Genomic DNA, 13,974 nt, shown 5'->3' with positions numbered 1-13,974 from the left:
ATTCCAAATATTGAATGGTTTGTTTTTTATAGGCTTCAGATGAAATCTTATTCCAGGTTTACCAGCCAAGGGAGCCCCTTCACTTCAACAGATTATTAGATCCAGACTTTCAGCCACCTTGTTCTGAGGTGGACCTAATAGGATTTATAGTTTCCGTTGTGAAAAAAACAGGTAATGTACAGTGTATTTAATTGTAGCTTTTTATTGATTCTTTTAAAAAACATTGTCTTTTAAAATTTGTCTTCCTTAGGATTAGTTGGACCTACCAGCTGGCAAATTTCTAACGAGTGATTTGAAAGTAAGCTTCTCTTAACAAACTGATTCTTTTTTTTTTTGAGACAGAGCCTCACTGTGTTGTGTGGGCTAGAATGCCATGGCATCAGCCTAGCTCACAGCAACCTCAAACTCCTGGGCTCAAGCGATCCTCCTGCCTCAGCCTCCTGAGTAGCGGGGACTACAGGCACATGCCACCATGCCCAGCTATTTTTTTTTATACTTTTAGTTGTTTGGCTAATTTCTTTCTATTTATAGTAGAGATGGGGTCTCGCTCTTGCTCAGGCTGGTCTCGAACTCCTGAGCTCAAGCAATCCTCCCACCTCAGCCTCCCAGAGTGCTAGGATTACAGGCGTGAGCCACTGCACCTGGCCCAACAAACTGATTTTTTTTTATATATATAGTTTTAGTTGGCCAGTTATTTTCTTTCTATTTTTTATTTATTTATTTATTTTTTTATTTCAGCATATTATGGGAGTACTGATTTAAGGTTTCAATAAATGCCCATTTCCCTCCCTCCCCCCACAAGTGTGAGTCTCCAGCATGACCATCCCCCAGATGGTGCACATCTCACTCATTATATATGTATATACCCGCCCCCCTCCCCCCTGCCCAATACCCTATTACTGTAGTACCTATGTGACCACTTAGGTGCTGTTCAGTTAATAGCAATTTGCTGGTGAGTATATGTGGTGCTTGTTTTTCCATTCTTGGGAAACTTCACTTAATAGTATGGGTTCCAGCTCTAACCAGGAAAATATAAGATGTGCTATATCACCATTGTTTCTTAGAGCTGAATAGTACTCCATGGTATACATATACCACATTTTATTAATCCATTCTTGGATTGATGGGCACTTGGGCTGTGTCCACAGCCTTGCAATTATGAATTGTGCTGCTATAAACATTTGAGTGCAGGTGTCTTTTTTGTAGAGTGTCATTGGATCTTTTGGGTAGATGCCCAGCAATGGGATTGCTGGATCAAATGGTAGATTCACTTCTATCTCTTTAAGGTATCTCCATATTGCTTTCCACAGAGGTTGAACTAATTTGCAGTCCCACCAGCAGTGTAGGAGTATAGAATTTTTTTATTTCCATCTTGATTTCTTCATTTATGAAGTAATCATTTAGTAGGAGGTTGTTTAATTTCCACGTTTTTGTGTAGAAATGTGAGTTTCTGTTAGAGTTGATTTCTACTTTTATTCCACTGTGATCTGAGAAGGTACATGGTATGATTTCTATTTTTTTAAATTTCTTGAGATTTACTTTGTGTCCTAGGATATGATCAATCTTAGAGAATGTCCCGTGAGCTGATGAGAAGAACATACATTCAGTGGATTTGGGGTTGAATGTCCTGTAGATGTCAGTCAGACCCAGTTGTTCCAAGGTTTTGTTTAAGTCCATTATTTCTTTATTAATTTTCTGTTTGGAGGATCTGTCTTGTGCCGTCAGTGGGGTGTTGAAATCTCCGGTGATTATGGAGTTGCTATTAATCCATTTGCTTATATCCAGTAAGGTTTCCTTTATGAAACTGGGTGCACCTAAGTTGGGTGCATATATATTTAAAATTGTTATCTCTTCTTGTTGAAGTGTGCCCTTCACCATTATATAATGACCCTCTTTGTCTTTCACTACTTTTGTTGGTTTAAAAACTAAATCGTCTGAAATTAGGACTGCCACGCCAGCCTTCTTTTGGCTTCCACTTGCCTGGAATACTGATCTCTACCCTTTTACTTTTAGTCTATATGCATCCTTGCAGGTTAGATGTATTTCCTGAAGACAGCATATACTTGGCCTGTATTTTCTTATCCATTCAGCCAGCGTATGTCTCTTGAGTGGAGAGTTTAAGCCATTCACATTTATTGAGAGAACTGATAGGTAAGGTAGATTACTGTTCATTCTGTTGGGTTGGATGTTGTTGCTTTGATTTCTCTCTTGAGCCATTGTATTATCTGGCCTTTAATCTTTGGGTTTTGGTTGTTTTTATATTCGTGAGTTTTTATTATGGTGTTTGGTGCGTAACACTGTTTTGAGTAGTTCTTGTAGGGCTGGTCTTGTCTTGGTGAATTCTCTGAGACTTTGCTTGTCTGAGAATGTCTTCATTTCTCCTTCATATACAAAGCTTAGTTTTGCAGGGAATAAGATTCTAGGCTGGGCATTGTTTTGTTTCAGAAGAGTGAGAATGGGGGCCCAGTCTCTCCTTGCTTGTAAAGTCTCATTAGAGAAGTCTGGTGTTATTCGAATTGGCTTTCCCCTGTATGTCACTTGCTTCTTTCATCTTACAGCTCTTAGAAGGGCCTCTTTAGTTGATATTTTAGTCAGTCTGATGACTGTATGTCGTGACGTCTTCCTGTTTGCATTGAATCTCCCAGGGGTCCTCTGAGCTTCTTGAACTTGTATATCGAGATTTTGAGCAAGGCCTGGGAAATTTTCCTCTATTATATCTTCAAATAGCTTGTCCAACCCTTGGGTGTTGTCCTCTTCCCCTTCTGGTAACCCTATGACCCTCACATTAGGTTTCTTCACATAATCCCACATCTCTTGGAGGCTTTGCTCTTTTCTCTTGTTTCTCTGCTCTATCTCTGTGATGGTTTTATTTAGTTGGAGGGTGTTATCTTCAATCTCTGAGATTCTTTCTTCTGTTTGATCTACCCTGTTCTTGAGACTTTCCACTGTATTTTGTAGTTCCCTGAATTGATTCTTCATTTCCAGGAGTTCGGTTAAACTTTTCTTCATTGTGTCTATTTGTTTAGTGAACTTTTGTTCTAGGTCCTGGAGGCTTTTTGTGGTTTCTTTGTGTTGGTTATTGAGTTGTTGTTGTAGGTCGGTGAGTGTTCTTATGATCCACATACGAAATTCCTCTGTCATTTTGGTTGCCTGATTTGGGTTGGTGTCCGTTTCTAGGGGGCTGGTGCTCCTCTTTGGGGGTGTGTTTTCCATTTGGTTCTTCATATTTCCTGAGTTCCTTCGCTGATTTCTTCCCATGTTGATCAGTTGTTGTTTCTTTCCTTTAGGTTTTTGCTTGGGTATTCACACGCCTTGTTTAGTTTCTGAGCCGTTAGGTGGTGTCTGTGGGTGAGATTCGACCACTCCCTGTATAATGAGTCAGTGGGTGCCGTGAAAAGGCTATGCAAGATGCCGTCCCTGTCAGTAGGTGGCGTTTGCTTGGAGGAACAGGCTATGCTGTTGATTTTGTGTCCTGTTATCAGCTCTTGTTCTGGGCGGAGCTGGGTTGGATAAGCCTGCCCTCAGGCACCACCAATGCTGTTAGCAGAGGTCAAAGTTCTGTTCTCTGCTTCCAGGAAAAGCTGTCAGGGTGGGGCTGGAATGGTCCCGCTCAGCCAGAAAGTCTGCTTGTGGGGGTGGGGCTGTCTGAGACCCGCAGTCTGGAGTGGGCCTCGCTTCTTTCCACCCTCCCCAACTCCGCAGCTACTCCTGGGCCTCTGCCAGCAGGCCAGACCACACGCCACCAGGCCTCCCCGGATTGTGATGCCGGCGGGGAGGTTCCCTGCGCAGAAACGCTGTCTGGGCTGGGCGCACAGCCTCCCTTTGGTGGGAGGGTTGCCCTCTAGGACGCTGATCTGCCCCTGGACACACACACCTCAGCAGGCTGTTCACAAATATCCCTTCTGTGCCCCAGGCAATGCTAGACCTCGGTGCACAGGATCTGGTCTGCAGGTCCAACCTCTGGGTCCCAGAGTTCAAACTGTATCCCCACCAGGGAGAGGAGTTCCCGTCCCAATTCACCCACAGGGAGCCCAAGGCTGTGTCTGTGTCTCTCAGCCTCTGAGTCGGCACCGTTCTCCTGGGATCACCATGACAGCAGTACCTGGGAGGGCTGGCGAGTAGGGAGCTCACAGTCTGAGTTCCCCTGAGTCAGCTGTAGGGTCCCAAAAGGGAAGGTCCCATTCCCTGGAGGTGCCTCTGGCTGGTGGCTGTATTGTCTCTCTGGGCAGCCGCGGGTAGGGTCAGCAGAGGGGAGGAGGAGGCAATATGGCGCCTGCCGCATGGCTCGGGTCTGTGCACACGGAGGTGCCCTGAGAGAGTTGGGAGTCTCGTGCTGCGTCCGCTACAGGCTCACCGCTAGCTGGCGGCGGCCGTCTCTGGGCTGGTATCCGCAGGTCTCTCCACCCGCTGGGGAGCCCACCAGCAGTCCCAAATGCAGGGGAGGGGAAAGGTGATTTATCCACCTACCCTTCCCGCTGGTCTCCGGGCTGCTCCGGCCGTCTCAGCTTCTAGTTCTCCGCAGCCTCCTCCCGTGGAGTCTCCCGGGGTCTCAGGTACCCCTCCTTCCAGCCCTTGTCTGCTGTATGCTCTCCTTCTTGCTTCTTTTTTCTAGTTTCTGCTAGAATCTGTCTTTTCTGCAGAGACACTCTTTCTGGCGGTGTTTCTCGTCCACCATCTTGATCCTTCTCCCAAACTGATTCTTAATGAAAAACAATTCTACATTATTTCTAGGTAACAATTTATATCCCATTTGGTGCTACTTAATTTTTTTAATTGCTAAATAATAAAAGGTTTTATAACATATTAGTAATTACTAGACAAATAATTATAATCTACCTTTCTAGTTAGGTGAGATTTAAACCTCCAATATCTTCACTTTTAATACTCACCAGCATCTTAGTTAATTCACCTATATTTTATGCTTACACATGACATTGCACATTCCTCTTTCTAAATATCTTATCTATGAAGCCATACTCTCTTGTCTACCTAAGTACTGGACAGGTGTCAAGGCCCAGCCTTGATTCCTACTTAAGCACAGAGCCTTCCGTTTATTTATTTACTTGATTATTTAATTATTTTTTTGTTTAGAAACAGGGTCTTGCTCTGTCATCCAGGCTGGAATGCAGTGGCTCAGTGATAGCCCACTGCAACCTCCAGCTCCTGGGCTTGAGTATCCTCCTGCCTCAGCCTCCCGAGTATTTGGGACTACAGGCATGCGCCACCATGCCCAGCTAAATTTTTAATTCTTTGTAAAAGTGAGATCTGTGTTGCCTAGACTGGTCTCGAATTCCTAGGCTCAAGCAATCCTCCCTCCTCCCACCCAGCCTCCGAAAGTGCTGAGATTACAGGTGTGAGCCACTGCACCATACCTCCATTTATTGATTATGTATTGTATACCAGGCACCTCAACCTCATCTCCTAGCACTGTCTTCCCCTAACCCCTGATTCTACTCCAGCCATAGTGACACCTTTCTTGCTGCCCCATCTTAGAGCCTGTGCACTCACTGCTCCCTCCAGAAATACTTTTCCCCAGATAGCCACATGGCTGGCTCTCTTGACTCCTTCAGGTCTCTGGACAAATGAAACTTAGAGGCCCTTCCCTGACCACCCTTCGTAAAAAAGCAGTACCTCTGCTCCCCAGCCCAGCACTATTTCTCCCATTTACTCTACTTCATTTTTCTCTGTAGCACTTCTCAGCACCTGATAATCTATATTTATCCATTTTTCTCTCTCTTTTCCGTAATACAAGCTCTATAAGGCAGGGGCTTTGTTTTTGTTATATTCTCAACTCTTAAAACAGCATGTGGTATAGGTTAGAGTCTCAAATATTTGGGAGATTCCTTGTTTACCAACTGTTGTGCCATGGTTTCTCTCTTCCTTTGTTCTTTGGCTAAAATTTATCAATCTTTTTTTTAAAAAACTTCAAGTGGGCCGGGCGCTGTGGCTCACGCCTGTAATCCTAGCTCTTGGGAGGCCGAGGCGGGCGGATTGCTCAAGGTCAGGAGTTCAAAAAAAACCAGCCTGAGCAAGAGCGAGACCCCGTCTCTACTATAAATAGAAAGAAATTAATTGGCCAACTGATATATATATAAAAAATTAGCCGGGCATGGTGGCGCATGCCTGTAGTCCCAGCTACTCGAGAGGCTGAGGCAGGAGGATCGCTGGAGCCCAGGAGTTTGAGGTTGCTGTGAGCTAGGCTGACGCCACGGCACTCACTCTAGCCTGGACAACAAAGTGAGACTCTGTCTCAAAAAAAAAAAAAAAAAAACTTCAAGTGTTCCATATTCCATGAGGTCCTCACATGTTTGATATGTGTACCTGCTGCCATAATTTTAAGACTTTATCTTGATTAGATATAGTAGTATGGAATCATATACTTTTTCCCTTCCCTTAGCACTTTGTAGAAATTGTTCTTTTGGCATTGAATAATCTGGGACCAGCCTGATTCCCTCCCCCCCCCCCCATTTAGGTGATTTTCTTTTTTGAGGTGGGGGGAGACAGAGACTCACTCTGGTGGCCTGGCTGGAGTGCACTGGCGTCATCTTAGCTCACTGCAACCTCAACTCCTGGGCTCAAGCGATCCTCCTGCCTTAGTCTCCCAAGTAGCTGGGACTGCAGAGGCACACCACCACCAGTGCCCCCAACCACAGCTAAGTTTTTCTATTTTTAATAGAGACAGAGTCTCTTGCTCAGGTTGGTCTCAACTCCTGAGCTCAAGTGTTCCTCCTGCCTCGGCCTCCCAGAGTGCTAGGATTACAGGCGTGAGCCACCATGCCTGGCCTAGGTGATTTTCTTTTTATGCCTAAAAGCCTGAAGATTTATGTTTTGAAGTACAAAATTAAGCTATGTCTTGGTATAAGCATTCTGTATACAGTTCTCCTGGAACATGGGATGTTCTTGTCATCTGTGGATACAATGTTTTCTTTATTTTGGGGAAATTTTATAATATCTTTGAATGTATCTGCTGTTCTATTTGTTGGAATCCCTAAGTATGACAATGAGGTTTATGTTGGATTATTTTTCATTTTGTGTTATCTCTTCTCTGATTCTATTTCTTTGTCTTTTCCATCTTTATTCACCATGATTATATCTAGCCTTTGTGTCCTTGATTTTATTTTCTGCAATGTTTTATTTCTTGCTATGTCTAATGCTTGTATCTGTCCCATTGTGATGATATATTGATGTCCTCAATTTATTTCTTTCGTCTTACAATCTCCTTTTCATCTTAGAGTGCTATTTATCATCTCATAGTCAAGCTTTTATTTGATTAAATATATGTTCTTATTAATATCATTAATCAGTTGTGAAGAATTTAAGAATTTTATTTGTTCAGTTTTGCTTCCTTATGGGTTTTGGACTGTCTTTTGATGTGCTCTTTTCTCCTTGTTTTTAAGTGTATTTTGTGTGATTAGTTGTGTTTTAGTGTTTCATGGGTTTTTCTTTGACTATATTATGTTAATATGCCACATCATTGCCATACTATTTTATTTCATCTTGGTCATGCTTAGTTGACTCTCTTTGTATATTTTATTGTTAGAGAGTGGGTAACTTATTATTTAATCAATGTTTATTGAATGACTATTATGTATTAGACACTGTTCTAAGGGCTGGGTACATATCAATGAACAAAACAGACAAGAATCCTTGCCCTCATGGAGTGAATGCTATAATGGGGGAGGGGATCACAAACCAAATAAATAAGCATTAATAACATATATAAACATTTATAAATATAGTTTTCTTAGTGCTAAGAAAAAAAATAAGGAAGGAAAAGGAGATAGTGTCAGGGGAAAGAAAGAAGTGTGTCATTTTAGATAGAGAGGTGAGGAAAGACTTCACTAAAAAGTTGACATTTGATTGAGACATGTGGACATCTGGGGAAGAACACTCCAGGCACTTTAAAAGGCCATGATGCAGCAGAAAGATGCTTGGTGCCTTTAAGCATTGGCAAAGGCCAGAGAGTGAGCAGTAATATCCAGGGAGAGAGGCAGTGAAGGACCAGGTCATGCAGCGGTCCTTGTATGGACTTTTACTGAGAATGACAGAAGTCACAGGAATGTTTCAAGTAGAGTCTGACTTAGGTTCACAGGATCACTCTGGCTGTTGTGTTGAAAATAGGCTGTAGAGGGCGTGAGGGTACAACGAGGGAGGCCATTTAGAGGATATTAGAGAAATTCAGGCAAGAGATGATAATGATCTACCAGACAAAAGCAATGGCTGTGGTGAGAAGCAGTCAGATTCTGGTTGTATTTTAAAGGTATAGGGACAGTGTGGGATGGTCTGAGCATCAGGAAAAATGGAGTTGCCACTTAGTGGGGAAGGTGGGGCACTCAGTTTTGGATGGTTAAGTTTTAGATGCTTATTAAGCATCTAAGTAGAAATGTCTGCTTGACAATTGGTTACATAGGAGTCCATTCAGGGGAATGGTCTGAGCTGAAGATATGAATTTGGAAGTCATCAACTTATAGATGACATTTAAAGCCATGAAACTAGATGAGGTAACTATGACTATGGGCGTAGATAGAGAAGCAAAGAGATCCAAGGCCTGATTCAAGCACTTTGATGCAGGTTGCTTCCAATATTTTATAATTACAGACAGTGCTTCAATAGGTACCTTCATTCACAGGTGTTTTCATGAACATTGTTCATGTGTATTTTATCATTGTTAGATGTCTATCTTCCAAATGGAGCATTAGAAGTGAGATTGCTGAGTAGAAAGGTAAATGCATATGTAGCTTTGCGAGGTGTTCCCAAATTGTTCTCCAGAACAGTTGCACAGATCTGTACTTCTACCAGCAATGTGAGAGTATACCTACTTCCACATGGCCTCAGTAACAGAATGTCTTGTCATATTGGTGTTGAATTTTTAGCAATATAAGCAACAGGTCATTTTGGAAATCTTAAACTTTCTGTAACTTGAACTGTTTTTGTTTTTGCCATTAGAATATACCAAAATGGGCATTATTAGGTTCCTTGCATTTTTAAATTTTCCAGCACATACATATTAATGACTTTCTTTGTGTCATTCTAGGGCTTGCTCCTTTGGTATATTTGTCAGATGAATGTCATAATTTATTGGCAATAAGGTTTTGGATAGATGTCAATGAAGACATAATTAAACCTCATGTGTTAATTGCTGCAAGTAACCTCCAGTGGCGCCCAGAATCCAAATCAGGAATTCCTACATTATTTGCTGGAGATTTTTCCGTGTTTTCTGCCAGTCCAAAAGAGAGCCACTTTCAAGAGACGTTCAACAAAATGAAAAATACTGTTAAGGTAAAATTACTTTTCAGCATTACCACACATTTTGATAGTTTCCTATTTTGACAGTCAAGTATCAAGGAAGTAGCTGTTAATGCAAATTGCATAGTTGAAATAGTATTGATATACAAGGTAAAGTTTCATTATAAATTAATTGCTCATCAACCTCAAGAGATGGGGGAATGACAGCTACCAGGAAGAAAAGAATGATTTCAAGGGAATTGAGTTAGGAGAAATTGTAAGAAAGATGTTTAGAGATACAAACCATGTAGGCAAACTGGAAATTGCTAATAAGTATAATATGTATTATCTGTGGGTTCATAGCAGTTGGCAGTGTAATTAGTTAATAATATATAGATTACAAGTTTACATTTAAACTCCATATCTAGTGTCTTAAATAGTTTATACTTCTTTGGTTGGAATCAATCTTAAATAAGAGACACTACAATTATTTTCCATAAATCATGTATGCATTTTATGCCCAAGTCTATATATGCATCATATAATAATGTTAGCTAACATTTATTGTATTGAGTGCATACTATGTGTTAGGCTTTGTTCTAAACATGTCTCGTTTAATTCTTCCTATATCCCTATGAAATAGGGAACTGTTTTTCTATTTTTATCAGTGAGAAACAGATTAGAGAGATTAAATGACTTGCTTTAAGTCACACATCATGTTGATAGACCCAGGATTCATACTTAGGTCATCTGGGGCCGGGCACAGTGGCTCGTGCCTATAATCTTAGCACTCTGGGAGGCCAGGGCAGTATTGTTTGAGGTCAGGAGTTCAAGACCATCCTGAGCCAGAGTGAGACCCCCGTCTCTACTAAAAATAGAAAAAATTAGCCGGTCACAGATGCACCTGTAGCATGCACCTGTAGTCCCAGCTACTCAGGAGGCTGAGGCATGAAGGTTGCTTGAGCCCAGGAGTTTGATGTTGCTGTGAACTAAGATGACACCACACCACTCTAGCCTGGGGGACAGAGCAAGAGTCTGTCTAAAAAACAAACAAACAAACAAACAAACAAATAAATAAATAAGCCATCCAAATGCAGAGCCCAAAACGTAACTGCTATGTGATGCTGCCTCCCAGTAAAATTTTGTATTTCAAGAATTGGTAACTATACATTTGCATGGTTTACTCCAAAAAAAAAAAAAAATAAAAAAGAATTGGTAACTAGTAAAGAATCCACAAAAAATAAGCCTCTTAATTCTGTAGTTTAATATTTGAAATACATGTTATTCAAATTTTATGTAAATTATATTTTAAAAACATTAGAGTAGCTGGCAGTATAAAGGAAATTTGTTAATATTTTACCTAAAGATTTGATGTGTATAGTCTAACTAGATAATACTCTGACTTATCTAGTTTTTAAATTGTGGGTGGGAGTTGCATTCATTATCTGGCTCCCATGCAGGGTACCTACTGTTTACCTCCAAGGTTTTCTGTGAGACTTGTTCAAGGACAGTTAACTAATCCTGCTGTTTTTAAAGTTTTATAAAATACTGTCATGAGTTAGGTTAAACCATATGAAATTGCTGGTATTTGACTAGTTGTGATTTCTCAAACAACAGCTTGATTTAGTTTAGTTTAGCCTGTATATTGTTTCAGTTAATTCTTGGAATAAACATGAGGTAGGCGAGGCAATTCTCTCATTTTACTAACCTAAGGAGTATGCTGTAGATGTTAGATGGTGTCCAGCTGTTAGGTAATAAATAGAGCTGGAACTTGAGCCCTAATCTTCCAACTCCAATCCAGTATCATATGGTACCTTTCTCATTAAACTAGATGGCTGGGGAGATCTTTTTCCTTCATGCACATACATACTCTCCCTCCTCCAACAATTCAGTTCCCCTCTATCACTGATGTTGGTTTTGCATTTTTGCATTGGCATGTTTGACATTTGCCATCTAATTTTAGGTGTCTCGTTCTTTTTTGGTCTGAATTTTTATTTCTGGCTTTAAAGGAAATAATTTCCAAAAACATAAATATGTGGGTTTGCAATTTATAAAATAGCTTTCTAAATTTATTTTCTTAGAATATTGATATATTTTGCAATGATGCCGAAAACAAGCTTATGCATATGCTTAGTGCAAATAATCCCAAGTGGTCCACCCCAACTAAAGACTATACTTCAGAGCCATACACTGCTCAAACAGTCCGTGGTACAGGAAATAAGCTTCTGGTAAGTTACTGTAAATTTAATGAATTATCAATATTATATATGGAGGCAACATTATATTCTGATATATACCTAATAAACTTGGTAAAATGTAATTAAACTTATTTAAAAAGTGTGATAATTATATGGCTCCTATAGGTATAGATTATTTGGAATTTTAATCTTGTTTATTGAAGCAAAAATGTAAAACTCTTTGGGGGCAAATTTCACAAACAGATACTTTTGTTTTTAGCCTCCAAACTTCATGTGATTGAAAAGCCTTTTTTGCCTTTTTTTTTCTTTTTGTTCCATACAATTAGGGTTGTTTCTAAGCTCAGTTTTTTAACTCATGAAATCACAGTAGATGCAAATTAAGCTAAAGTCTTTAATATTGGCTAATGGCTCATTCTTAAATAGCTAACACTTGCTAAGTGTATCTATATTAACTCATTTAATCCTCATAACAACCCTAAGAGATAAAGCTGAGTAAGTCTTCACTTAATATCATCATTAGGTTCTTGGAGACCAATTTAAAGTGAAATGACATAAAACGAAACAAACTTTTTTCATCACTGTTGCAAGATGATGTTGAAGGAAATGACATTTTTCAAGGACCTGCTGTACATCATTTCACTTAAAGGTGCAGTTTCCAAGAACTTACTGACAACATTTAGTAAGGACTTACTGTATTGTCCCTGTTTTACAGATGGTAAGACTGGTACAGAGAGAGGTTAAGCAATTGCCTAAGGTCACAAAGCTAGAAACGTAGCTATTAGAACCCAGAAGTGTATGTTCTTAAAATGGCTTTACAGTGCTTATCTTTGTTTAACCTATCAATAATTTAAAAGAAAAGATTAAAGCATAAGTGACATCCCTACTTCCTATTTTATCTTTTACTATGATTACTCTTCATCTTTTTATATGTCATTTTTATATACTCTTATGCAAAATTATTTCCTTCTGGAATAGGGATAATGTGAATATCTCTTGAAATTATCTTACCTATTACCAGTTAGGGGAGCAAACACGTATGTGGTATTTGTGTGCTTAAATATTTTTAATGAAAAGTTAACTTGATTTTGTTTTATGTTAGTACATGATTATGATAGGCTACTTTTAATTTTTTATTAGATGCCTTCTGCGAATAGTGAGATAAATTGTCAAAGTCCTTTATCACTTTGTACGCCAAAAGGGAAGCCTGTTTCCACACCTGTATCAGCCCCAATGACTTCTAAGTCTTGTTGCAAAGGGGAGAAAGAGACTGAAGACCCAAAAAGCTGCAAAAAGAGAAGAGCCTTGGATTTCTTGAGTAGACTGCCTTTACCTCCACCTGTTAGTCCCATTTGTACATTTGTTTCTCCAGCTGCGCAGAAGGCATTTCAGCCACCACGGAGTTGTGGCACAAAATATGAAACACCTATAAAGAAAAAAGAATTGAATTCTCCTCAGATGACTCCACCTAAAAAATTCAATGAAATGTTTCTTTTGGAAAGTAATTCAATAGCTGATGAAGAACTTGCATTGATAAATACCCAAGCCCTTTTGTCTGGTTCAGCAGGAGAAAATCAATGTATACCTATCAGTGAATCCACTAGGACTTCTCCCACCAATTCAAAAGATTATCTCAGACTGAAAAGGCAGTGTACGACATCTCTGATCAAAGAGCAAGAGAATTCCCAAGCAAGTACAAAAGATTGTGAGACTAATATGCAGAACACAAGTATAATAAAAAATATATCTAAGAGATTGCAAAGGCGACAAAAACGAAAATGACAATAAGTTAGTTATTGACTCTTAACCTTTCCAGTTTGTAAGACAGATACAGTTTCAAACTATAGATCAGCATTTATATTGCAAGAAAAGAAACTAAATAATTTCAAGTGTACCCAGGTGTTTGTGTACCATAGGGATTGTCTTTGACTCTATGTTGACATACTTTTATTTCAGTTGTAGATCTTAAAACTGTACATTTATTAGCTAATCAAGGAAAACTCTTTTAAATCTTTATGATTGGATTTCATCACAAGTATTATTTTATAAATAAAATAAACATATTCTTTTCTTTTAGATTGTGTCATTGATTAAGTGAAATGAGGTTTCTTAGTACAGTTATTTTGACATAGGTAATTCCTTTTAGTTCTTATTTTAGGGGATTATTTTTTAGAGGTAGCTCACTATGAAATAGTTTTCCGTAATGTCTATGTTGGTTGTGCTATAGTTCTATCCTGTTCAAAAGCCAGGATGAATAAGATATTACAGTGGTGTTTTCTTTTCACTGATTCTTCATTCTTAGAATGTCTACAAGAAAAATAGAACCTTTAACTCTAATTCCTTTTTATGATTCCATTGTGATCTCTGAAATTAAATTACTTCAATTAAAAATTCAAATACTTTAAGTCAGAAGCATATTTCATAGAGCTAATTTTTTTTAACAAAATGGTCATCCAGACTAAAACTTCTGAGAACATCTTGCTTTCAAATTGGCACTGATTCTGCCTGCTTTATTTTTAGCACTATCACAGGACCCAGACATACTCCCTTTTAA

The 13,974-nt window shown here is 39.4% G+C and overlaps 1 protein-coding gene across 1 annotated transcript in view; it reads left to right on the top strand.

Annotated features, from left to right (window-relative positions):
• BRCA2 (BRCA2 DNA repair associated) overlaps window positions 1-13,496 on the top strand; it is a 71,263-nt gene extending 57,767 nt beyond the window's left edge. The window contains exons 24-27 of the mRNA XM_076009517.1: window positions 33-171; window positions 9,035-9,279; window positions 11,307-11,453; window positions 12,561-13,496. Of these exons, the coding sequence (XP_075865632.1) occupies window positions 33-171; window positions 9,035-9,279; window positions 11,307-11,453; window positions 12,561-13,202 (1,173 nt within the window). The 3' untranslated portion in view covers window positions 13,203-13,496. The remainder of the gene's footprint in view (window positions 1-32; window positions 172-9,034; window positions 9,280-11,306; window positions 11,454-12,560) is intronic.
• The last annotated feature ends 478 nt before the right edge of the window (window positions 13,497-13,974 follow it).

The sequence above is a fragment of the Microcebus murinus genome, chromosome 13 (genome assembly GCF_040939455.1).
Source record: "Microcebus murinus isolate Inina chromosome 13, M.murinus_Inina_mat1.0, whole genome shotgun sequence".
NCBI classification, from domain to species: domain Eukaryota; kingdom Metazoa; phylum Chordata; class Mammalia; order Primates; family Cheirogaleidae; genus Microcebus; species Microcebus murinus.
Note: the sequence above shows the minus strand (reverse complement) of the source record. Positions and strands in the feature narration are given on the sequence as shown.